The 27,207-nt window shown below is 45.6% G+C and overlaps 1 protein-coding gene across 7 annotated transcripts in view; it reads left to right on the top strand.

Moving 5' to 3' along the window:
• Positions 1-27,207, top strand: part of snx14 (sorting nexin 14) — a 186,759-nt gene that overhangs the window by 11,244 nt on the left and 148,308 nt on the right. For all 7 annotated transcript variants that reach the window (XM_070889997.1, XM_070889995.1, XM_070889994.1 and 4 more), the window contains exons 2-7: positions 1,101-1,221; positions 7,179-7,255; positions 10,027-10,105; positions 11,192-11,235; positions 13,642-13,729; positions 15,590-15,674. In XM_070889997.1, the coding sequence (XP_070746098.1) occupies positions 1,101-1,221; positions 7,179-7,255; positions 10,027-10,105; positions 11,192-11,235; positions 13,642-13,729; positions 15,590-15,674 (494 nt within the window). The remainder of the gene's footprint in view (positions 1-1,100; positions 1,222-7,178; positions 7,256-10,026; positions 10,106-11,191; positions 11,236-13,641; positions 13,730-15,589; positions 15,675-27,207) is intronic.

Here is a 27,207-nt window from a genome sequence, read left to right as displayed (position 1 = left end):
CTAAGGGAGGCGTTTCACATCTCTCTCAGGGCGCTAGGCCGGCTGAGCAACTGAAAATCCCCAGCTAAACAACCGGCCTCAGAGCGCCCGAAGAGAGGCTTCCCCGGTGAGAAGAAAATCAGCTAAAAACCCACCAAAAACATTCCCAATACCTAAAGATAAATCACAAGAATAAGAAAATAAAGAACAATCACACTTAGCTAGACATTCCTTCCATCCCGGCAGCCGCTACAGCTCGCACCGCCCACTTTCCCAGGTGGTCCCACCAGGTTGCACAACCTGGTGCTATGGGTCTCCCAGAAAACAAATTGAAGAGCAGTGTCACAACCAGGGGCGTTGCACACCGGCTCGCCTCTCCTGGGCGGTAATGCTCTGCGCCCCCCCCAAACCCGGCACCCAATGTCTTGGCAGGGCGCTGGAAGTTGCCCGCCCGCCCGGAAATACTTCCCACCGCCATTACAGAGACAGCAACAGACCGAATTTCCACCTCGTAATTTAAAAGAAAAATTGTGTAGCACCCTTTTAAATTGGTGATGTTCAATCTTTCCTGTGTGGGGGGGCCGTGATTTATAACCATCATCCTGGGGTCTCCCTGATACTGACACCTTCTCCGGGCTCCCCCAAGTTCCAACTTCCAAAAGACGGTCATCTACCGAAAGGAAAATAATGCTGTGATTGCAATAAAGTATGTTTGATAGGTGCTCAGCAACAGAGAGAACCTCGTGAGTTGAAGAAGTACAGTTCACCACGTCGCAAACCTGTTTTTTAAATTGACTTTTGTGCAACAGCCACGAATGCCTGTTCACCAAGTGTAATGTCCATTTATTATAAGTCCATTGAACGTTTCTGAGACAAGTGTTTTATATTTTAAAATTGGACTGGAGATGGATGGGGGGGGGGTGTTAACTCTTTGTTTTATACAGTATGTGCTTTGAGTGTTTTTGTTAAAGGCAGACTTTGTGACAGTATAAAATCAAACTATTTTGAGTTTTATTTTGAATTCAGTAATTATTAAGTTGCAGCAATACTGATATAAACTTGACTTTGCAACGTAGATATAAGCAAGTGATTCCCATGTCGCCGCTCTGTTTTATCTGTAGGTATCTGCACATTCTTATGATCTTCTGGTCATTCCTTGCTGGAGTTGTCACTTTCTACTGTTCACTTGGGCCTGCCTCGCTTCTGCCCAATATTCTCTTCGCTATCGAGCGAAAACCAAAGGTAAATCTCTGTCTTTAATATCAGTTCCCACTTTTTGTCGGGACATTTTGTATAACACACTATCATTTACCAGTTAATATATAATTCACCATTTCTTTTTCCAGTTATCAGTGTAATATAAAATATAATCTCCATATTCACTTCCCATTCTCTAATATATAATATAGTCTCCATATTCATTTTCCAGTCTCTGTAATATATAATATAATCTCCAGTAGTAGTGAGGTTGGGGACAGCATCAAACAAGAAATAAGGGATGTGTGCAATAGAGGTACAGCAGTAATCATGGGCGACTTTAATCTACATATTGATTGGGCTAACCAAACTGGTAGCAATGCGGTGGAGGAGGATTTCCTAGAGTGTATTAGGGATGGTTTTCTTGACCAATATGTCGAGGAACCAACTAGAGAGCTGGCCATCCTAGACTGGGTGATGTGTAATGAGAAGGAACTAATTAGCAATCTTGTTGTGCGAGGCCCCTTGGGGAAGAGTGACCATAATATGGTAGAATTCTTTATTAAGATGGAGAGTGACACAGTTAATTCGGAAACTAGGGTCCTGAACTTAAAGGAAAGCTAACTTCGACGGCATGAGACGTGAATTGGCTAAGATAGACTGGCAAATGATACTTAAAGGGTTGACGGTGGATAGGCAATGGCAAACATTTATAGATCACATGGATGAACTTCAACAATTGTACATCCCTGTCTGGAGTAAAAATAAAACAGGGAGGGTGGCTCAACCGTGGCTAACAAGGGAAATTAGGGATAGTGTTGGATCCAAGGAAGAGGCATATAAATTGGCCAGAAAAAGCAGCAAACCTGAGGACTGGGAGAAATTTAGAATTCAGCAGAGGAGGACAAAGGGTTTAATTAGGAGGGGGAAAATAGAGTACGAGAGTAAGCTTGCCGGAAACATAAAAACAGACTGCAAAAGCTTCTATAGATATGTGGAGAAAAAGATTAGTGAAGACAAACGTAGGTCCCTTGCAGTCGCACTCAGATGAATTTATAATGGGGAGCAAAGAAATGGCAGACCAATTGAACAAATACTTTGGTTCTGTCTTCATGAAGGAAGACACAAATAACCTTCCAGATGTACTAGGGGACCGAGGGTCTAGTGAGAAGGAGGAACTGAAGGATATTCTTATTAGACGGGAAATTGTGTTGGGGAAATTGATGGGATTGAAGGCTGATTAAATCCCCAGAGCCTGATAGTCTGCATCCCAGAGTACTTAAGGAAGTGGCCCTAGAAATAGTGGATGCATTTTCCAACAGTCTATCGACTCTGGATCAGTTCCTATGGACTGGAGTTTAAAAAAGGAGGGAGAGAGAAAACGTGTAATTATAGACCGGGGGGTTAGCCTGACATCAGTAGTGGTGAAAATGTTGGGATGAATTATTAAGGATGAAATAGCAGTGCATTTGGAAAGCAGTGACAGGATGGATGGATTTATGAAGGGGAAATCATGCTTGACAAATCTTCTGGACTTTTTTGAGGATGTAACTAGTAGAGTGGACAAGGGAGAATCAGCGGATTTGGTGTATTTTGGTGCATGGATAGAGAATTGGTTGGCAGACAGGAAGCAGAGTGTCGGGGTAAACGGGTCCTTTTCGGAATGGGAGCCAGTGACTAGTGGAGTGCCGCATGGCTCAGTGCTGGGACCCCAGCTCTTTACAATATACATTAATGATTTAGATGAAGGAATTGAGTGTAATATCTCCCAAGTTTGCAGAACACTAAACTGGGTGGCGTGTGAGCTGTGGGGAGGATGCTAAGAGGCTGCAGGGTGATTTGGACAGGTTAGATGAGTGGACAAATGCATGGGAGATGCAGTATAATGTTGATAAATGTGAGGTTATCCACTTTGGTGGCAAAAACACAAAGGCAGAATATTATCTGAATGGCGGCAGATTAGGAAAAAGGGAGGTGCAACGAGACCTGGGTGTCATGTTTCATCAGTCATTGAAAGTTGGCATGCAGGTACAGCAGGCGGTGAAGAAGGCAAATTGCATGTTGGCCTTCATAGCTAGTGGATTTGAGTATAGGAGCAGGGAGGTCTTACTGCAATTGTACAGGGCCTTGGTGAGGCCTCACCTGGAATATTGTGTTCAGTTTTGGTCTCCTAATCTGAGGAAGGACATTCTTGCTATTGAGGGAGTGCAGCGAAGGTTCACCAGACTGATTCCCTGGATGGCTGGACTGACATATGAGGAGAGACTGGATCAACTGGTACTTTATACACTGGAGTTTAGAAGGATGAGGGAGGATCTCATAGAAACGTATAAGATTCTGACGGGACTGGACAGGTTAGATGCGGGAAGAATGTTCCCGATGTTGGGGAAGTCCAGAACCAGGGGACATAGTCTTAGGATACGGGGTAGGCCATTTAGGACTGAGATGAGGAGAAACTTCTTCGCTCAGAGAGTTGTTAACCTGTGGAATTTCTTGCCGCAGAGAGTTGTTGATGCCAGTTCATTGGATATATTCAACAGGGAGTTAGATATAGCCTTTACGACTAAAGTTTTCAAGGGGTATGGAGAGAAAGCAGGAAAGGGGTACTGAGGGAATGATCAGCCATGATCTTATTGAATGGTGGTGCAGGCTCGAAGGGCCGAATGGCCTACTCCTGCACCTATTTTCTATGTTTCTATATTCATTTCCCAGTTTCTGTAATATATAATATAGTTACCATAATTATTTCCCAGTTTGTACTAGTGTTCTATACAGGTTGAACCTCCCTTATCCAGAACTCCTTTATCCAGAACCACCCCTTATCCAGAACCATTCCCGGCCACCGGGTGGCGCATGCGCAGAGCTCCGACATGAACAAATTGAAGTCCTTCCTCGCTGCCGACTCCCTCAATCGCTGGCCTGACCCCGCGATCCACCGCCCCCCTCCCCCTCCATGATCTCTCTGCCGCACTCCTAGCCCCAAGCCAGCCATCCCTGATATCCCCTTGCTCAGTACCATCCAGTTTAACGTGACCGCCCCTCATGTGGAAAAATCCCTTATCCAGAACAGGCCAGGCCCTGAGGGTTCCAGATAATGGAGGTTCAACCTGTATAATGTATTCATATCATTTCCTAGTAACATTTGAAAACTGTTTCTCATGTCACTGTAAAGTTCACACAGCCTCGGTGAGGTACAGTGATGTCTGCCTTGCACTGCACAAATATATATTTTCTTTTGAATACCCTTCTTCAACTGGCCCAGAAAAAAATATTATTTGCCAAATCCTTGATTTTTCTCCCTGTCCCGTTCGAAGGTGCTGATAGATGGCTGGGGCAGAGTTTGCCCTTTAGTTGACATTCTCAAGTTGGCATTTAGTCTCAAGTTGGCATTCCATCTGAATATTGGGGACTGATTTTTTTTAAAATTCGTTCATGGGATGTGATCGTTGGCAAGGCCAGCATTTATTGCCCATCCCTAGTTGCCCTTGATAAGGTGGTGGTGAGCTGTCGCCTTGAACCGCTGCAGTCCGTGTGGTGAAGGTACTCTCACAGTGCTGTTACGAGCGTTTAACTTGGGATTGAAAGGACATTGATTAGTGAGGGTGAGTTATGTTTTGCTTCGTTAAGTCACTGAAACTGAGGTTAGAGTAAGCTGGCCATTCCAACGCACTCCTGGTTGCCCTCCCACATTCTCCCCTATGTAAACTAAAGGTGATCCAAAACTCTGCTGCCCATATCCTAACTTGCATCAAGTCTCGCTCACCCATCACCCTTGTACTCGCTGGCCTACATTGGCTTCCGGTTAAGCAACGCCTCGATTTTAAAATTCTCACCCTTATTGTCGAATCCCTCCAAGGCCTCGCCCCTCCCTATCTCTGTAATCTCCTCCAGCCCCACAACTCCGCCTCACCCCCTGCCCCGAGATGTCTGCGCTCCTCTAATTCTGCCCTCCTGAGCATCCCTGATTATAATCACTCAACCATCGGTGGCCGTGTCTTCTGTTGCCCAGGCCCCCAAGCTCTGGAACTCCCTGCCTAAACCTCCCCGCCTCTCTACCTCTCTCCTCCTTCAAGACGTTCCTTAAAACATACCTCTTTGACCAAGCATTTGGTCACCCGCGCTAATTTCTACTTATGCGGCTCGGTGTCAAATCGTTTATCTCATAATACTCCTGTGAAAAGCCTTGGGGCATTTCACTATGTTAAAGGCGCTATATAAATACAAGTTGTTTCCAATTTAAAAAAAATTATATCCCCTTCTCATGAGTAAGAATTAGCAATCACGTGCTGAGTGTTATACAGTAGTGGCTTTTCTTACTGGGATTCGTACACCTCTAGCTTTACCTCAGTATGGTTTTCTCTCTCATCATCTTTCGCCACCTGAAGGCATTGATTCTTGCTGGAGTACCACCTGTATTTTTTTCTGAGCCACTTTTCTGCCATCTCCTAAAGGCATTGACTCTTTGGATGAAACGGTACTTTGCTGGTGACGCTGAACTGGGTTGAGGCTGCCTCTGCTCACTTCACCAAGGGCTCTTGCACCAAGCACACAGGAAAATTTGATCCCATCAGTCTGGGCTGGACATCGTAATGTATTTGCTTCACAGGTTCTTTGCTTAAGAATTCATAGCAACACATTGCTATTAACAACTAGTTGGTTTATTAGCAAAAGTTTAACAATCTCACGACACATTACCAGTTCATCCACCAGGCTTACAACTGCATACCTCATCGTGAATCCCCTGAACCCAACTGGTTTGGGTTTTATTGAGTCTTGTGAACATCATGTGACTGGCTAAGCCACTCTCAACTCAACAGCTCTACAACTATTTTAAGTTGATCTGTAAATCAAGTGCCCCCTGATTAAAGGGGGGTACTAAAACCGACATGTTAAACAAATTAAACTTTGGACAGTAACTTAAATCAAATTAAAATTTGGTTGCTGGGGGTGATGATGCACTCCAGTCCCTCCGGCGCCCACCTCTCGTGGGAGGCCGCGAGCATATACCGGTGGACACCACGTGCTCCATCTCCAGGGACATCCTGGCTCGGATGTAACCGCGGAAGAGAGGCAGGCAGTCGGGCTGAACGAACCCCTCGACCGCCCGCTGCCTGGACCGGCTGATGGCCCCCTTGGCCATGCCCAGGAGCAGCCCCACGAGGAGGCCTTCCGACCTACCCGCTCCCCTCCGCACAGGGTGTCCAAAGATCAGGAGTGTGGGACTGAAGTGCAACCAGAATTTGAGGAGCACCCCCTTCAAATAATGGAAGAGAGGCTGCAACCTGATACATTCAACATAAATATGGAACACGGACTCTTCCAGACCGCAGAAATTGCAGGCGGCCCATGAGTCCGTGAACTGACTTAAAAACGTATTGCACGGGACTGCTCAGTGCAACACTCTCCAATAAATAAAGGGAGGACTCCCGCGTAGAGTGCATTCCATTGGGGACCTGTAACAGCTCTACAACTCTTTTGTTGCAAACCAATAAATAAACCGTTAAATCAAGTGCTCCCTTGTTAAAGGGGGGGACACTCCAAACACTTTTCAAGTGCCCTTTTTTTTTAAAACAGCTCTACAAACCTGTGACCATACTCACAGGTGCATACATTACAGATATGGTCGTCGAGATGGTAGCGAAGTATCTGATCCACTGCCCCACGCAATCTCCACCCCCCACCCACCCACCCACCCACTGAGATACTACCTCATACTTCATTCTGCTTGGGAGCTTCTTCTGGAACTATTTCTTTTGAGGTTTCAAATTGGAAAATCTTTTCTTTGTAGATCAATCTGCAAATGCAAAGTTGTGAGCTAAAGCAGGATTCTGATGATGCGAGGTGGTAATAAGCTACATTTCTTGTGTTATGGTTTTGTTAGTGTCTGGTTGCACCTTTAATATTTAACTATCTAGACAGAGACTGTAGATATATGTCCTGCTTCTGCCATTCTGTACCAAACTCTGCAAGTGCACCACTAATCTTGCTTTTCTTATCAACAGCAGGTGGAACAGCAAGAACTCTTTCCCCAAGGTCATAGCTGTGCCGTCTGTGGGAAAGTCAAATGTAAACGACATAAGTAAGTTCGTCAGTGCAGAAGAATACTTTACCTCTGGGAAAAAACATACCTGAGGACACAGTGCATTGAGATCATTGAAGCTTATCATTCAAGGCCAGTGTGTGCAAGTTTGAACTACGTATCATGATTGTGCATTGATCTCTCCATGTAGTAGCAAGCCATCGGTGTAAGGGAAAGGTTAAAAACTTTCTGCATTTTCATTAGTAATGAAAAACTACCTTCTGCCTTCAGAAAACTGAAAGGTTTAATAGTTGTGTTAGGAAGAACATAAAGTCAGTGAGCACAGGAGGCGGCCATTCAGCCCATTGTGCCTGTGCAGATGTAGCTAGTTATTCGCACTCCCTTGATCTTTCTCCATAATCGTATTAATTTTTTCTTGAATCAGTTACTTTTACATGGATTGGTTGAGTAAATCCGATACCTCCGTAGTGTAAATTCATATTATGTCGGGTCGTCATCATTATCATCATAGGCAGTCCCTCGGAATCGAGGAAGACTTGCTTCCACTCTTAAAATGAGTCCTTAGGTGGCTGAACAGTCCAATACGAGAGCCACAGTCCCTGTCACAGGTGGGACAGATAGTCATTGAGGGAAAGGGTGGGTGGGACAGGTTTGCCGCACACACTTTCCGCTGCCTGCGCTTGATTTCTGCATGCTCTCGGCGATGAGACTCGAGGTGTTCAGCGCCCTCCCGGATGCACTTCCTCCACTTAGGGCGGTCTTTGGCCAGGGACTCCCAAGTGTCGGTGGGGATGTCGCACTTTATCAGGGAGGCTTTGAGGGTGTCCCTGTAATGTTTCCTCTGCCCACCTTTGGCTCGCTTGCCGTGAAGGAGTTCCGAGTAGAGCGCTTGCTTTGGGAGTCTTGTGACTGGCATGCGGACAATGTGACCTGCCTAGCGGAGCTGATCAAGTGTGGTCAGTGCTTCAATGCTGGGGATGTTGGCCATATTTATATATCTACAACATGGTCACTGTCTTATAGTGAGGCCTCAAGGTATGGACTATTAAACTGCTGATCCCATTTATTTATATGTCAAGAACTGAGCCAGAATGATGTAAAGTATTGACGCACCGTTACAGCGCGCTACAGAGTAGTTCATACAACGGATTTGTCGGGAACCTGCCAACTGCACAACTCATCCAGCAGGTGCACCCCACTGAAAATTGTGTACGTGTTTGTTCTGCCTGCTTTCTGCCTGACTACAAACCGTGGGGCTGGGTTTTCGGTCGGAGGCTTTTTCGGCCGATAATGGCGGCGGGGCGGTAAATTTTACGCCAGGGGCTAGTTTGTTTTTGCAGCCACAAAATTCATCAGCTGGGCCCTGTGTGTGGAGCCGAGCGCTCTCTTAGGATACTAGGCCGGCTGAAGAGCTGAAAATCCATTGCTGAAGAGCTGGCCTTGGAGTGCCTGAAGAGAGAGGCTTCCCTGCAAAAATAAATCGCCCCCCCCCCAAAAAGCCACAACACATTCCCGGTACCTTGCTCACCCCACATCATGATCAATCGCAACAATAAAAATAAACAAAAAACAATCACACGTGTAGTTATTCCTTCCCTCACCGCCCGCTTTCCCAGGCGGTCCCACCAGGGCGTGCTATGGGGTGCTGTAGGGTCAGCACCTAGCAAAAGTCGAAACCTGGTGGGCGTTGCACACCGGCTCTGTGCTCCTGGACGATACTGTTCCGCTCCCCCCTGCAAAACCGGCACCAAATTTCCCAGATGGACGCTGGAAGTTGGCCACCCGCCCGGAACTCATTTGCTTATCCATTACCGCCTCTCCGGGGCGCCAATAGAGGCACAAGCCCAACGAAAATCTAGCCCCTGGTGTCTCGCAGCTTAAAGTAGATCTACAAAGTGTAATTACAGTGAGGTGGACCGAGGGCAGATTGCTTTCCTAGATGATAATGTGAGGCGATAAAGCAAAATGTGGTTCAAGTAGCTGTGAGTGCAAGAATCATTTTAACAAATTGAATCTCCATTTCGAGGGTGGGGGTGCGTGATGGCGGGGTGTTGTGGTTGCTTTCAGAATGTTTGTTGCACGCTGCATGATTTTCTGTCCGATGTGAATGAAGGGAGCGGGCTTGTTCGAGTTGAAACAGTGAGCATGTTTTGTTTTGCTGGATTCACATTTGATTCTCCACGTGTCAAAACCCAGTCTCAAGTGGAGTTCTCAGTGGGAGTTATTTTTTCTCCCCTTTCATTCCTCAGCTGTCAAGTGTCAGCTATGGCTCAGTGGGCAGCACACTCCCCTCTGAGTCAGAAGGTTGTGGGTTCAAGTCCCACTCCAGAGACTTGAGCACATAAATCTAGGCTGACACTCCAGTGCAGTGCTGAGGGAGTGCTGCACTGTCGGAGGGTGCTGTCTTTCGGATGAGACGTTAAATCGAGGCCCCGTCTGCTCTCTCAGGTGGACGTAAAAGATCCCATGGCACTATTTCGAAGAAGAGCAGGGGAGTTATCCCCGGTGACCTGGTCAATATTTATCCGTCAATCAACAAAAACAGATTGTCTGGTCATTATCACATTGCTGTTTGTGGGACCTTGCTGTGCACAATTTATCTGCTGCGTTCCTACATTACTACAGTGACTACACTCCAAAAGTACTTCATTGGTTGTAAAATGCTTTGAGACGTCCGGTGGTTGTGAAAGGCGCTATATAAATGCAAGATTTATTTCTTTTCAGCTTCTGCACCCCCTTTAAATCAAAAGCTGCAAAGAGAGTTTGGGGGTAAGATGCTCCTTTATAACGTGTATATTATCTATTGTCAGGGCCACACTACTGTTGGAAAACTACCAGCCGTGGCTTGGTTTGAAGATTAGTTCAAAGGTGGATGCCTCTCTCTCCGAAGTAAGTTCTCTTATCACGCCTTACGCAGGAGCCACATGTTTCATGTTCGTTTGAGATGCTTTGGGCTTCTTTGATAATTTTCTATGAAAACCCAGTCATGATGTTGACTGTTAATGACTCAACATTAAACTTTCCTTTGCGAATGTTTGTTACTTGACATAACGTGAACATTTCTGTGTATCATGAACTTGATGCCATTTGAAGCATACAGAACCCATGCAGCAGGCTGGCTATTCATGATGGGATCAGTATGAAATCACCTAACATACCAATGTGTAGGTCAACTTTTAGGTATTTTTCTAACTATTCTATATTTTTAGTATTCAAAAGATTCTGAGGAGGATTGACAGGCTAAATGCTGAGAGGTTGTTTCCCCTAATCAACATTAGCAAAAACAGATTATCTGGTCATCACATTAATGGGAGCTTGCTGTGTGCAGATTGGCTGCCGCGTTCCCCACGTTACAACAGCGACTGCACTCCAAATAGATGTAAAGCACTTTGAGACCTCCTGTGGTCGTGAAAGGCATTATATAAATGCAAATCTTTCTTTCTTTCCCCTGGCTGGAGAATCTAGAACTAGAGGGCATAGTCTCAGGGTAAGTGGTCGGCCATTTTGGACTGAGATGAGGAGGAATTTCTTCACTCAGAGGGTGGTGAATCTTTGGAATTCTCTGTCCCAGAGGGCTGTGGATGCTGAGTCGTTGAGTATATTCAAGACTGATATAGATGGAATTTTGGACTCTGGGGGAATCAAGGGATATGGAGATCGGGCGGGAAAGTGAAGCTGAGGTAGAAGATCAGCCATGATCTTATTGAATGGCGGAGCAGGCTCGAGGGGCCGAATGGCCTACTCCTGCTCCTAATTCTTATGCTCTTGGGTTAATATTATCCATTCAGAGTGGCAGAAGTTTGAATGAAGATCCCCTGACAAGTTCTGCAAACAGTACTTTTAACATGAGGCTATTCAGGCCTGCAGCCAGGCTTTCTGTGCTTGGTGTACTCAAGTATTTCAAGTTCTTCTAAAAGAATTGTATGTTTAAACAGAATCGGATTTGTACTAACTATGGAACCTTGCCTTTTGCAGATCCTAGAGCTGGTGATTGAAAACTTTGTACACCCTTGGTATAGGTAAGATGTGGGTTCATTTTATTACGCCGGATTGTCAAATGAGATAATAAAGATATTTTAAAGCAGTAAATTCCGATTAAAATGTTATTCTCTTAAGCAATGTTGGTAAGTTTAGAGCACCTACATATCATTTTATGATTCAAAAATACAATTCTGAAACTTCCATGGTCCTGAAATACATTCATTTACTTGTTTGAGTGATACACACAAGTTTATCATTCCTGTCATGGTTTATTGATTTTATCTGATTAAGAATCCATTTTTGGAAATATCGGCGTTTTTGACATTATTCACTGACTCCAAGAACCTAAAGTGTGCAGGGATTCAGTGATGAAGGTTCACTTCAGTGACAGTTAAGGATCAGCAGTGAAATGATCTCTGATAATTGCAGAAATGGGAATATTGGTTAATGGCTTTGAAGGGGATAGGTGACTGAGGGAGTGTGCAGATACCGGCTTCATGATCTGCACTGTAACTGTTTGCTTCACCACAGATTGATCTGAATGAGATTGGGGAGGAGTACCTAACATTGATGTAGGTGTGTCTAAGTTTGGTTTATTGAGGTGTTTGATGGGGTGTAATCTATATATACTATTAATAAACTAGAGTAGGTGGTCTCCAGTGAAGGCTAACTCAACATTTTCAATTGACTTGATCTCAACATGGTTGGAGTGGAGTGGAGTGGAGTGGAGTGGAGTGGAGTGGAGTGGAGTGGAGTGGAGTGGAGTGGAGTGTGGACATGGGGTGGATGGGGGGGGTTGAGGGAGGCCATCTTTTATTTTCAATGGAGGGGAAAAAAGCTCTGCGACATAGGCTAGTGGAGGGATCCATGCTAGTTTGTGTCACCGAATACGATAGACCATAGCGGCCGCTATTTTCCCCCCATCCCTTCTCACCTGTCACGACCTGCTCTCCAGAGGTTAGATACTTTAAAAACTGTGCCCCTCACTTAGCATTTTATATTAAAATAGTTCAGCCATTTCAAATAGCCACAACCACTAATCACAGTCGCTGCCTTTCGCTCAGCTGGTCACTGTATCCAGGCCAGCACACATTTGACATAATGTAGTGGGAGGGATAAAGGGCAATGAAGAGGATTAACTCCTGTCAAACTATAATCAATAATTCAGCTTTCAGAGATGGAGAAATAGCTCGGAAGCGATGGTTTTTCTAGATTGAGAAAATCAGATCATTTAAATTTAATTCGTTTTGTAAAAATCTTTACAAAGTAACACTTGGACACCTGAACTGGTGATATGAGAGAAACAAATGCTGACTAGTGAGGTATGAAAAACAGTTTGTGCAAAAGTAACACTTAAGATGCTCAATTTGTTTCATGTTTATAGATGTATAAAACACTGGAAATCTCAGCGGGGTCAGGCAGCATCTGTGGAGAGGAAGCAGAGTTAACGTTTCGGGTCGATGACCCTTCGTCAGAACTGGCGAATGTTCGGAAAGAACACATTCTTAAGGACTGAAAGGGGGAGGGGAAGAAAGAACAAAAGGGAAGGTCTGTGATAGGGTGGAAGGCAGGAGAAATTAGAGACACAAAAGGGATGATGGGCCGAATTGAAATGATAATGACAGAAGTTAGAACTGAGGCAGGAGCTGACCAGACTGATTCCTGGGAGGAGAGATTGAGTAGACTAGGCCTATATTCTCTAGAGTTTAGAAGAATGAGAGGTGATCTCATTGAAACATACATAATTCTTACAGAGTAGATGCAGGGAGGATGTTTCCCCTGGCTGGGGAGTCTAGAACCAGGGGTCACAGTCTCAGAATAAGAGGTCGGCCATTTAGGACTGAGATGAGGAGAAACTTCTTCAATCAGAGGGTGGTGAATCTTTGGAAGTCTCTACCCCAGAGGGCTGTGGTGGCTCAATCTTTGAGTATATTCAAGACAGAGATCGATAGATTTTTGGATATTAAGGGAGTCAAGGGATATGGGGACAGTGCAGGAAGGTGGAGTTGAGGTCGAAGATCAGCCATGATCTTATTGAATGGCGGAGCAGGCTCGAGGGGCTGAATGGCTTACTCCTGCTCCTAGTTCTTATGTTCTTATGTTCTTACGTTTGTTCATCTTGGCATGAGTGAGTCATGCCCGTCTTTAGGAGGTTTGTTGCATAGTACAATTGGTTTAGTGGGACAGCATGCAACACCAATAATTTATCAATAATTACAATGACGTCCTCTGATTTATCAAAAATCTCTCATTTTTATGCACCTACATTATATATAAAAGATGTATGTGTGAAGCCCTGTCACACCTTTAGCTCCTTTGCTACCAATATATTTCCTAAACTTAATGTCATGTTTGTCTGAACATCTATGTACCCAGTGCTTGCTTTAACCCTTTCAATATATTTGAACATTTGTGTTAAAGGAAACATTTTCCTGATTTTGCAGGGACCTGACTGACGACGAAGCGTTTATTGATGAACTCAGAGTAACTTTACACTTCTTTGCGGCTGTTTTAGTCCGGAGAGCTCAGAAGGTAAGAAGTAAAATTCATAACTATGGCGATGATTTTATTCACTGGGAAATAATTGAAGCAGCAAGGTCCATAACAACAACAACAACAATTTGCATTTATACAGCGCCTTTAATGTACTAAAACATCCCAAGGCGCTTCACAGGAGTGTTAGAAAACAAAATTTGACACCAAACCACATAAGGAGATATTGGGGTAGATGAGATAGGATTTAAGGAACGTCTTAAAGGAGGAAAGAGAAATGGAGAAGTGGAAAGGTTTTGGGAGGGAATTCCAGAGCTTGGGACGTAGGTAGCTGAAGGCACGGCCACCAATGGTTGAGTGATTAAAATCAGGAATGCACAGAGGCCAGAATTGGAGGAATGCAAATATCTTGGGGGAGGGTGGGGGTTGGGAATGGGGGGGGGGGTGATGGGGCTAGAGGAGATTCCAGAGATAGGGAGGAATTTGAAAACAAGGATGAGAATTTTAAAATTGAGGCATTGCTTAACTGGGAGCCAGTGTAGGTCAGCGAGCACAGGGGTGGATGGGACTTGGATGTGAGTTAGGATACGGGCTGCAGAGTTTTGGATGAGCTCAAGTTTCCGGGGGGTGGAAGATGGGCGGGCAGCCAGCCAGGAGTGCGTTGGAATAGGCAAATCTAGAGGTAGCAAAGGCATGGATGAGGGTTTCAGCAGCGATGAGCTGAGACGGGGCAATGTTACAGAGGTGGAAATCGGCGGTCTTAGTGATGGCGCGAATAACTAGAGGAATAAAAGGCTCTAACATTTTAAACAGGTATTAGAAACAATGCCAAGGTGCCACTTAATGCTGCTCAAACTGTCGCTGAATCTTTTGAGCCCATTTCAAGCTTTCTTGCACTTGTGTGTCTGGGCTCTGAACCATAACTACCAGGTCAGAGAGTCTGGTCTGCACTTGGACTTTCTCTCAGTTTGAGAATACAAGGTGATGCCACAATCTTGAATGAAGATTGTTTGGCTAAAACATGAGACCAGTTTTGAAAAACCTTTTTTTTTTCAACCTGAGAATACAAGGGGTGCGAAATTGCCCCGCGTTCTGTCCGGGGCCGATACCCTTTCCTGCCCGGGTCAGTTGTCGCCGGGGGCGAATTTCCCTCCCCTAGTATGGAATTGCCCTTTGCGGCCCGCAAACGAGGCAGAGTGCTGTCTCAGGCTCTCCACCTCGTTGGAGGGGTGCTCCCGAGGCATTAGCTTGGCGTAGCACTGACGCACCACAATGCCCCTCCCCTTCAGTTAAAGGGGTGGACCGCTGCGGACTCTGCATGGCCCTTTGGTGTCCACCAGTGACAATCCTGACCAGGACAGCGACTCGACACACAAAGAGGAGCGCCAGGCTGCATGATGGCGGCCCGGTTGAGACGGAAAAGTCAGCCGATAAAAAAACATGGAGGCCCAGGGCGCACATGGCCTCTCCTTTAAGGGGCGCCCACGCAGATGCCAGTGCCCCCATGAAGCAATATCCCCCACGGGGCGCAAAGGGGTCGGCGCGGGGCAGTGATGGGTCGGCGTGCATGACGATGACGTCATCTCTGGGTTTGTGCCCCTTGTGCAAATCATTGGGTGCGACGCAAACTCCAAATCGCCCCCAAAATTTCGGGGGCAATATTGCCCCAGATGCTACCGCCACTTGCCTTTGGACGAAAAGGCAATTGCACCCCATTGGCGCCTAGGGGCAATTTCGGCCCCAAAGTCTCCCACGCACCTGTGAGAAGTCTGTCTGATTTTTTTTTTTGCAGCAAAGTCCAGACTAGAATGTGAGGTTTCTAAGTTGTGTAATAATACTGCAGTTTTGTAAACCCAGTAGTTAAGCTATTCAATTTGTTCCTCCTTTTCTTTTTATTAGGTTGATATTCCAGTGCTTGTAAACCGGAAGTTGTTAAAAGCGGCAGTGAAGCATATTGAAATTATATCAAAAGCAAGGCAAAAAGGTATTAAAAGAACATCTATGTTTGAAAAATTCTTCTTGTATATCCATGCGGTACCCTAAAATGAGCAGAGGAACATTTATGCCCCGGATTGGAAATATAAAAGATGCACCACATGAATAAAATAGTCACTTTTTACTTTTAGTATTTAATCAATTTCTGCCCCTTAACTGTTAACTATATTTAGCTGTACAAGATGGATTAATTGGTCTGTTCATCAATGCAGTATATCTGTGATGCTTTGCACACTGTGATCGAATTTCTGAGCTGAGTGGTTGTAATCTTAGGATATAATTGCAGAGATAATCCTGTCTGTCCATATCTGTCAGATGATGGGCCTATAAGTACATTGTATGGATATAGTTTTTATGGGCCCAAGTTTCCACATGATTTGCGCCTGATTTTTAGGAGCAACTGGTGGAGAACGGACTATCTTAGAAATCGCAATTCTCCACATTTTTTTTTCTGCAGTTCTAGTCAGGTAGAACAGTTCTACTTTGGAACAGAATTTTTTCTTCAAAAGGGGGCGTGTCCGGCCACTGACGCCTGATTTCAAAGTTTCCACAGTGAAAAGGTACTCCAAACTAAAGTAGAATGGAGCAAGTGAAGATTTTTGTAGAACTGAAAAAACCTGTTCTACACATTAAAAAATCAGGCACAGGTTACAAATTAGGTGTCCAGAACGAGGTGGGTGGGAGGGGGGGGGAAGGGAACTCATTAAATTCTACAATAAATCCTTATTTATACTTCTACAAATATTATACAAATAAATCCAACCTGAATAAACATTTATAAGCAAAGAAAAGATTAAATAAACCATCTTTCTACCTGTGTGAAAGTGCTTCAGCCAGGGAGAATTCTGCAGCCGTACGTTGCCGCTGAGCGGGAGGGGGGGGGGGGCGGGGGGGCGGGGGGAAGAAAGCCGTTCGTGCCGCTGAGCGGGAGGGGGTGGGGGAGAAAGCCGTTCGTGCCGCTGAGCGGGAGGGAGGGGGGAGAAAGCCGTTCGTGCCGCTGAGCGGGAGGGAGGGGGGAGGAGAAAGCGGCTTGTTGCTTGTTGCCGCGGAGGGGAGGGAGGGGAAGGAGACAGCGGGTTGTTGTTGTGGAGGGGAGGGAGGGGAAGGAGACAGCGGGTTGTTGCCAGGGAGGGGAAGGAGACAGCGGGTTGTTGCCGCGGAGGGGAGGGAGGGGAGGGAGGGGAAGGAGACAGCCGTTTGTTGCCGTGGAGGGTGGGGAGGGGAAGGAGACAGTGAGAAGGCTGCAAGTGCTGATGTGCTGATGGCAATGTGCTTTTATTAAAAAATGTTCAAAAATTAAACAGCTACAAAGAACTACAAAAATGGCCGAGTGCCAATGTTTTTTTCCACACTGAGCATGCGCGAACGCTCCAACGCGCACGCGCAGCGTTGCCGGCAGGAAAAAAACTAATTTAAATAGTACCCGCCCCCTCCCACTTACAAAATCGGTGCGAGTGTAGGCTCCGCCCCCCTGGGCACCGCGCCAAACAGACAAGGAGCTGCAAAGCGCTCGAGAATAGCGCGTTTTTTTTCTGGCGCCGTTTTAGGCGCGAAAAACGGGCGCCCAGCTCGGAGGGGCGCCTGTTTTTTATCCTGTGGAAACTTGGGCCCATTACTTCTGTGTTTGTGAATGTGTGTGCTCCTTGGGGTGAAGGATGTTAGTGTTGAAGAATGGAGTACTTTCCATGCCAGGCACCTGTTATGTTCAGAATAACTCCACAAGACTGTATATCTTAAGCTCAAACTGTTGTGACCGTGGTCTCTTTAATGTAACTCCAGAGTGAGGAAGCAGCATGGTAGACTGCCTTTTATACCTGCTTGCCCAGGGTGTGCAGGTGACCCTTGAGTCTCCCACAGGTGCGCCTCCTGGTGGCAAGTCTTCCACGCTAGTAAAGTTTACATACATAACAGCACCCGTTGTCAGTATTGAGCACCAGCTGAGGTATAGCATAGTTAAAGCACGTGCTTCTCCGCACCAACAATGTACCTCAACCCCAACTTCCGAACCTCTTACTGCACTACTGCGGCACATCCATTTCCACTTCCAGTCATCCTGTGGCATTTCTAACTGAGCTTGCCAGTTTGATGCTGAGTTAGGCACAGTTTTGTGCTGTGCGACTGAATGAAAATCAGTTGTAACTCACTTAGCATATGACTCGACAGAGAGGGGAGATCTTTGTTCCAACGTTGTAGGTTGAAATTAAACCCAAGGTCAGACAAATGGGCAGCCAAACTGTCCACCTGCTTCTCCCATCTCGAGTTTTTTTTCCGCTACTCTACAGGAGCAAGTCGGATAAGGGAAATATTTAGAAATCGCGTAGAAAGCTGTAAAAATAATTACTTTTGAAGTGTAGTCACTGTTGTAATGTTGGAAACAGGGCAGTCAATTTGGGCACGGCAAGATCCCACACACAGTGCGGTGATGACCAGATAATGTTGTTTTTATCTCTCAATACTCCTGTGAAGTGCCGTTAATATGTTGTTGTTTTAGTGATGTTGATTGAGAGATAAATATTGGCCAGGACATTGGGGAGAACACCCTTGCTCTTCTTTGAATAGTGCCATGGGATCTTTTACGTCTCCTGAGAGAGCGGACGGGCCTCAGTTTAACGTCTTATCCGAACGACGGCACCTCTGGCAGTGCAGCATTCCCTCAGTATGGCACTGGCGTGTAAGCCTAGATTTTTGTGCTCAAGTCCCTGGAGTGGAACTTGAACCCACAACCTTCTGACTCAGAGGCAAATGTGCTACCCACTGAGCCACAGCTGACACTTGAAGAAAATGTCCTTGGACAGCTCAAAAGTTGCGTACATATAAAATGCATTTAAACATTTCAAATTTAAGTCTGTTAGTTTGCTGAGCTTCAGTGTTAATGGTGGGCTGTTCTCTGTAATGTAGGCCATTGTAAGTTTACAGATAGTTAAGCTCTTTTAGCTGGTTTCAAGGCCGAAACCTGATCACTTATTCTCAGGTATTGCAGTATTCCTGTGATTGACTGACTGGTGCAGAAACGTACTGACTGGCGCGTTGTCCGTTCTGTTGTCCTCACTGGTGAAGTTCAAGTGGTAATAGTATTGAAACAGCAGCATTATATCATAGTCAGGAAGCTGTGTACTTTTAATAATTAACAATGGTGAAGGGGTTTATTCCTATAATACTAAAGTGTGATTTGTTTGACCATGCAGCATTGATAGCGTACTACGAAGCAGTGTGTAATCCTTGGTTTGACTTGTTTTGATAAATTACAAAACCTACCTAACCACCACCGAGGATGACATAATTTAGATGGAATGTTGGAACTGCACCAGACTTTGGGAAGCGGGTGTCGGTTGAGTCCAGTTCACTGCTGAGCCAACTGATCCTGATTTGCCTGCGCCTTGGGGACACATTAGCACAGTATAACACACTTATATGGGTCGAAATTCAGTCCCGCCGTTTTTGAGACGGTGACACCGGCTGAGTGCCGATTTTGTGGCCGGTGCCACCTCAAACTGCAAAATTCAGGTTTGCCGCCCGATGATGAGGGACCAGCGCTAAAAGTGGCGTTGCGTGCTCATCCTCGGGCGCCAACGGAGCGGCATCTCAGGAGGCCGACCAAATTTCCCCACGAGTAAAAAAAAAAAAAAATAAAAATAAAAAGAAAGTTTCTGACACTTTCCCTCACCCACACTCTCACTGGTCCCATTAATACATAAATGCAAAAAAAAATTAACATAAATAACTACCTTAATCCCTGGACGTTACCGCCCCGGGATCCCCCGATGTCCCGCCACCTTTCCCAGGCTATATGGATGCCTGCCGGTAAGGCCACTTAATTTCGGAACTGCGGCAGCAAGGGGGCGTTGCGCGCTTGATGATGTCACCACGTGGGTGGCAGCCAAGCACGCAGCGGGTACGTCTTGCCACCACCCAACTAAATTTACTGAGCCCAGGAAGCTGGTTGCCGCCGACGGTAAGGAATTGGCCACCCGTTAGCCGCTGCTCTCTGGTGGCAACGGGTGGCATTAAAAAATGAATTTCGGCCCCTTACTGTTTCTCAGGCGAGGGCCCAGGGGCAGCACGGGCCAGCCCACGCTGCGATATGTGCACGCACTAGGTCTGTGCAGCAGAGCTGGTCTCCAGTCGCCTTGGTTAATCCTTGCCACTGGACCAAGACCTAGCTCTGTCAAGCCCCTGTGGTGGCTAGGGTGCAATAGCCACCCCATGTTTAAAAATAAAATCCACGCACAGTCGTCATCCACCCTTCACCTTGGAGCTCGGGATCTGGAATATTAGATCCTTCATTGAAACACCTGTGAACTCATCCCTTTTTGGCGTGGAAGCAAGTCATCCTCGTTTTGAGGGTCTGCCTATGATGATGATGTTTCTCTTTACCAAATCCAGAATCAGTCAGATTTCAGGAGGGCCCCAGATTGCCAGATCTTGGTGAAGTAGTCCCACTGCTAGCTAGCTTTCTCTGGTATTGTGTTTGTACATGCATCACTTGCTGCATGTCCTTGCATGATTGCAACAAACTTCAGAGGGGAATCCTCGGGCAATTTACTGCACTACAGGGTACCTGCAAATCAATTGCACCAAACCCTGATGGGGCGAGGTTTTTGTTATGCTGGGTTGCCCTGAGAGTGCAGAATTCAGGTTGTTTACACTGATGAACTCAGTAGATGAACATTCATTCTTTCTGCCACCAATGATAGTATGTGAAGAGGAGCTTGGGGCATGCTGCAGCTCGAAAAAAATAAAAGACTCATCTCTCAAATTTAGGGTATTAGAAAGAAATGCAGGGCAGGATGATTCCATAGAATGATTAAAAATAATAAAAACAAATGACAAATTCTGCCATCAAACCTGCTGTATTGAGGTTATGATGGTATGGCACAAAGCTCATAGAAACATAGAAAATAGGTGCAGGAGTAGGCCATTCGGCCCTTCGAGCCTGCATCACCATTCAATATGATCATGGCTGATCATGCAACTTCAGTACCCCATTCCTGCTTTCTCTTCATACCCCCTGATCCCTTTAGCCGTAAGGGCCACATCTAACTCCCTTTTGAATATATCTAACGAACTGGCCTCAACAACTAGGTTCACAACTCTCTGAGTGAAAAAGTTTCTCCTCATCTCAGTCCTATATGGCTTACCCCTTATCCTAAGACTGTGACCCCTGGCTCTGGACTTCCCCAACATCGGGAACATTCTTCCTGCATCTCACCTGTCCAATCCTGTCAGAATTTTATATGCTTCAATGAGATCCCCTTTCATTCTTCTAAATTCCAGTGAATATAAGCCTAGTCGATCCAGTCTTTCTTCATTTGTCAGTCCTGCCATCCCGGGAATCAGTCTGATGAACCTTCGCTGCACTCCCTCAATAGCAAGAATGTTCTTCCTCAGATTAGGAGACCAAAACTGTACACAATACTCAAGGTGTGGTCTCACTAAGGCCCTGTACAACTGCAGCAAGACCTCCCTGCTCCTATACTCAAATCCTCTCGCTATAAGGACAACATGTCATTGAGCAGGGTTTGTTGACTGAAGTGCTACACAGCTCCAAACCAATTGGAGTATCTTCAGAATAGTCACTACCTTTGATCAAAGACCAAATGCAGACTGCAGTGCTAAAGCAGAAAATATTGGTCCATGTCCTGGACTCAGCAGGGAGATCTATGCTCTACGGAGTAGCACAGCTGAGTTTAGCGTTCCTTCCACAGCAGCTACAGCAGCAGTTATTATAAGAAATGGGAGCTGGAGTCAGCCATTTGCCCCTTCGAGCTTGGCTGATCTTTTACCTCAACTCCACTTTCCCGCACTATCCCCATAATCCCTTGGATTCCCTTAATTCCCAAAAATCTATCGATCTTTGTCTCGAGTATACTCAAATGCCTGAGCATCCACAGCTCTCTGGGGTAGAGAATTCCAAAGATTCACCACCCTTTGAGTGAAGACATTTTTCCTCATCTCCGGCTTAAATGGCCGACCCCTTATTTTGAGACTGTGACCCCGTGTTCTAGATTCCCGAGCCAGAGGAAACATCTTCTCAGCATTAACCCTGTCAAGTCCTATAAGAATTTTGTATGTTTTAATGAGATCACCTCTCATTCTTCTAAACTCCAGAGAATATAACCCTAGTCTACTCAATCTTTCCTCAAAGGGCAATCCCCTCATCCCAGGAACCAGTCTAGTCTTCCTTCGGTAAGAAGACCAGAACTGTACACAGTACTCCAGGTGTGGCCTCACTCAATGCCCTGTATAATTGTAGTAAGACTTCTTTACTCTTGTATTCTAATCCCTTTGTAACAAAAGCTAACATACCATTTGCTTTCCTAATTGCTTGCTGAACGTGCATGTTAACTTTCTATGATTCATGTACAAGGACACCCAGGACCCTCTGAACACCAACATACCTCAATTTCTTAGCATTTAAAAACTACACTGCTTTTCAATTTTTCCTACTAAAGTGGTTAAGTTCACATTTCTCTACATTATATTCCATTTGCCATGTTCTTTCCCACTCACTTAGCCTGTCCGTAATCCCTTGAAGCCTCTTTGCATTCTCTTCACAGCTTACTTTCCCACCTAACTTATGTATCATCAGCAAACTCCGATGCCTTACACTTCATCGAAGTGATTAATATAGATTGTAAATAATTGAGGCCCAAGCACTGATCCTTCCGATATCCCACTAGTTACAACCTGCCAACCTGAAAAAGTCCAGTTTACTCCTACTTTCTGTTTTCTGACCATTTACCAATCCTCAATCCATGCCAATATATTATCTCCAATCTCATGAGTCCTAATTTTGTGTTATAACTCTTGTGTGGCACCTTATCGAATGCATTTTCAAAGTCTAAATACACTACATCCACTGATTTCCCCCTTATCCATCCTACTAGTTACATCTTCAAAAAAACTCTTACTTACTTGTCCCCTGAACTCATTCCCTGACTTATTCATTAGTAGATTATGTCATCATCATAGGCAGTGCCTCGAAACTGAGGAAGACTTGCTTCCACTCTAAAAGTGAGTTCTCAGGTGACTGTGCAGTCCAATAAGAGAATTACAGTCTCTGTCACAGGTGGGACAGACAGTGGTTGGAGGAAAGAGTGGGTGGGACAGGTTTGCCGCACGCTCCTTCCGCTGCATGCGCTTGATTTCTGCATGTTTTCGGCGACGAGACTCGAGATGCTCAGCGCCTTCCCGGATGCACTTCCTCCACTTAGGGCGGCCTTTGGCCAGGGACTCCCAGGTGTCAGTGGGGATGTTGCACTTTATCAGGGAGGCTTTGAGGGTGTCTTTGTAATGTTTCCTCTGCCACCTGGGGGTCGCCTGCCGTGAAGGAGTTCTGAGTAGAGTGCTTGCTTTGGGAGTCTTGTGTCGGGCATGCAGACAATGTGGCCCACCTAACTGAGCTGGTCAAGTGTGGTCAGTGCTTCGATGCTGGGGATGTTGGCCTGATCGAGAACACTGACTGCGCGTCTGTCCTCCCAGGGGATTTGCAGGATCTTGCGGCGACATTGTTGATGGTATTTCTCCAGCGATTTGAGGTGTCTATGGTCCACGTCTCTGAACCATACATGAGGGTGGGTATTACTACAGCCCTGTAGACCATAAGCTTTGGTGCCAGATTTGAGGGCCTGATCTTCGAACACACTCTTCCTTAGGCGACCGAAGGCTGCGCTGAATATGCTATTATGTGGTACCTTATCGAAGGCCTTTTGAAAATCTAGATAAATTACATCTGCATTATCCTTGTCTACTCTCTCTGTTATCTCTGCAAAAAAATCAATTAGGTTGGTCAAGCAAGATGTTTCCTTTTGAAATCTATGCTGACTATTATATTTTTGGTTTCTAGATGTTCTTCTATTTTCTCCTTTAGTAGGGATTTCATTATTTTTGCTACCACGATATTAAGCTGAGTGGCCTATAGTTCCCTGGACATGCTCCAACTCCCTTCCTAAATATAGGCATACACTACCACTTGACAACTTCAACTGCAAGCATAGTTTTAGCTTCCACATGCACCAACCACACTCAACTGTACCTCTTCACCACCATCACTGACCTTTAAGGGTGTTTCTCCAGTACATTGGGCTGGATTTTTGGATGTCTATAGCCTCCGTTAGCACCCATAAGGGGCGGTAATGCGAGCATAGAGCTTAGCGACTGGGCGCCCAGCTTTTAGCGCCCCAATGGAAAATATGGTAGAGGTTTAGCGGGGGAGCAAACCGCTAGCACCTGGCTGCTGACGATCGCTCTGATCCTGATGTATTCCTGGTGTAACGCCCACACTTGTGCCCCGGTCGGTAAATTCGGTGCGGCTGCCTCATTGAGCGCCCGCCAATAACAACGTCTGGAAAAAAACAGTGGGTCCAGGCTTGCAGAGTCGTTAACTGGTGGCTACTTACAGGGATGAGGAAATGCTGCCCTCGGAGGTCACAGTCAGTGCAATGTTTACACACTGCACGGTGTGTGAGCCTCCCAGTTTTCAGCAGCAGACAGACATAACAGTATGGGTTGAAAACAAGCGATTTTGAAAACTTTAATGGGTGCACTACTATGCTGCGTCTTTGAGACTCGGTTTTTCCCAGGATCTGAACCGGAGATCGACGCATGTGCAATGGGCCGATTACATTTAGCGTCAGCATTTTCGTTCGCGCCCCCTCCAGGTCAGGTGTGTAACAGGTGATTTTGCCCCACCTTCTGCACTTTGACCAATTCTGATTAATTTCTGGGTGGGAGGCGCAAACTTTTTCAAGGATCTAAAATTACCGCTCTGCCTGGGTTACCGCCCCAACTGAGGCATGACTGAATTTCTCCCTCTATGTCTTTACTTATACTCATTTCTTTAAATTCCTCATTCTCTCTACACTCTTGTTTCCCTATTATTTCTGGAATGTTTCTTGTGTCTTCTACCATGAAGACGGATCCAAAGTATTTGTTCAATGCCTCTGCCATTTCCTTATTGCCAATTACTACACATATTTAATAATTCGTGCTAACGTAATACCTATATTTAAGAAGGGAGATTGAACATGTCGAGGGGGCTATAGACAAGTCAACTTAACATCGGTGGTGGTAAAAATAATGGAATCCCTACTAAAGGAGAATATAGAAGAACATTTAGAAACCAAAAATATAATAACGAATATGGATTTCAAAAGAGAAACTATTGATTGACCAACCTCATTGAATTTTTGGAAGAGGTAACAGAGGGAGTAGACAATGGTAATGCAGTAGATGTAATCTATCTAGATTTTCAAAAGGCCTTTGATAAAGTACCTCATAATAGACTGATGAACAAGGTCAGAGAATGCGGAGTCTGGGGACAGGGAGCAGAATGGATCGCTAGCTGGCTTCAAGTCAGAAAGCAGAGAGTAGGGGTAAAGGATAGCTATCCACAGCGGCAGAAGGTGGGTAGTGGTGTTCCACAAGGATCAGTGCTGGGACCACTGTTGTTCACAATTTATATTAACGATTTAGAATTTGGAATCAAAAACACAATTTCTAAATTTGCGGATGACACCAAATAGTCAATGCTGAGGAGGACTGCAACAATTACAGGAGGACATTAATAAACTTACTGAATGGGCATATAATTGGCAAATGAAGTTGAACACAGATAAATGTGAGGAGTTACATTTTGGTAGGAAGAATAGGGAGGTCACTTATTACTTGGAGGGTGCGAGTCTGGGTGGGGTAGAGGAACAAAGGGATCTTGGAGTACAAATACACAAACCACTAAAAGTTGCAACACAGTTTGGCCAGGCCATAAAAACGCAAACCAAGCACTAGGGTTTATTTCTAGAGGTATAGGGCTAGAATTTCCACTCCATCGCCGCCCGGTTTCTCGACGGTATTGGTCGTTTTGGGAGAGAACCGGGTCGTGTCTCCAAATTTGCAGATGACACTAAGTTGGGTGGCAGTGTGAGTTGCGAAGAGGATGCTGTGAGGCTGCAGAGCGACTTGGATAGGTTAGGTGAGTGGGCAAATGCATGGCAGATGAAGTATAATGTGGATAAATGTGAGGTTATCCACTTTGGTGGTAAAAACAGAGAGACAGACTATTATCTGAATGGTGACAGATTAGGAAAAGGGGAGGTGCAAAGAGACCTGGGTGTCATGGTACATCAGTCATTGAAGGTTGGCATGCAGGTGCAGCAGGCGGTTAAGAAAGCAAATGGCATGTTGGCCTTCATAGCAAGGGGATTTGAGTACAGGGGCAGGGAGGTGTTGCTACAGTTGTACAGGGCATTGGTGAGGCCACACCTGGAGTATTGTGTACAGTTTTGGTCTCCTAACCTGAGGAAGGACATTCTTGCTATTGAGGGAGTGCAGCGAAGGTTCACCAGACTGATTCCCGGGATGGCAGGACTGACCTATCAAGAAAGACTGGATCAACTGGGCTTGTATTCACTGGAGTTCAGAAGAATGAGAGGGGACCTCATAGAAACATTTAAAATTCTGACGGGGTTAGACAGGTTAGCTGCAGGAAGAATGTTCCCAATGTTGGGGAAGTCCAGAACCAGAGGTCACAGTCTAAGGATAAGGGGTAAGCCATTTAGGACCGAGATGCGGAGGAACTTCTTCACCCAGAGAGTGGTGAACCTGTGGAATTCTCTACCACAGAAAGTTGTTGAGGCCAATTCACTAAATATATTCAAAAAGGAGTTAGATGAGGTCCTTACTACTAGGGGGATCAAGGAGTATGGCGAGAAAGCAGGAATGGGGTACTGAAGTTGAATGTTCAGCCATGAACTCATTGAATGGCGGTGCAGGCTAGAAGGGCCGAATGGCCTACTCCTGCACCTATTTTCTATGTTTCTATGTGTCAAATTTCCACAGCTGAGTTCCGCCGGGGGCTTCGAAGTACCACCGGGGGGGGGTGGACCGCCGGCGTGTGCCGTCCACTGACCGCCGGCGTGTACCGTCCACTGACCGCTGGCGTGCACCGACTGCCATCGCCCGATTTTTTTGGCTCAGCGGTGACCCATAAGTAAGTTGGGAAAAAAAAATTGCCCACGAGGAGCAGCGGGAGCTGGGCGGGGGAGGTAAGTAACCCTGCAAAAAAAAGGTAAGTTAATGGGTTTTTAATAATTATTTTAAAATTCTCTTCGTGATCAAGATGAAAGGGTCCTGAGAGTGTTTTTCTGATTTGTTTTTTTATTTTACGTTTTTTGAAAAAATATTGTTTTTTTTTCTCCTCCTTGGCCCAACCCGCAGCCTCGGTGTACATTTTAGTAATTATCACCCATTTTTTTTTGAAGAACCGCCCGATCGGCCCAAGATTCCATCTCCGCCGAGAATCGGGGTGTAAGGTCCATTTTTTTCCGCCGGGCGGATTTAAAAAAAATGAAATTTGAGAATCTTAGCGGTATTTTGGGCGACAATCCGACGCTGGAGAATTTTTTGGAAATTCTAGCCCATAGAATTGAAAAGTAGGGAAGTTCTGCTAAACCTGTATCGAACTGTGGTTAGACCAAACTTAGAGTACTGTGTACAGTTCTGGTCACATTATAAAAAGGATATAG

This window comes from Pristiophorus japonicus, chromosome 9 (genome assembly GCF_044704955.1).
Source record: "Pristiophorus japonicus isolate sPriJap1 chromosome 9, sPriJap1.hap1, whole genome shotgun sequence".
NCBI classification, from domain to species: Eukaryota; Metazoa; Chordata; class Chondrichthyes; family Pristiophoridae; genus Pristiophorus; species Pristiophorus japonicus.
The sequence above is the reverse complement of the archived record's forward strand: the minus strand, read 5'-3'. Positions and strand labels throughout refer to the sequence as shown.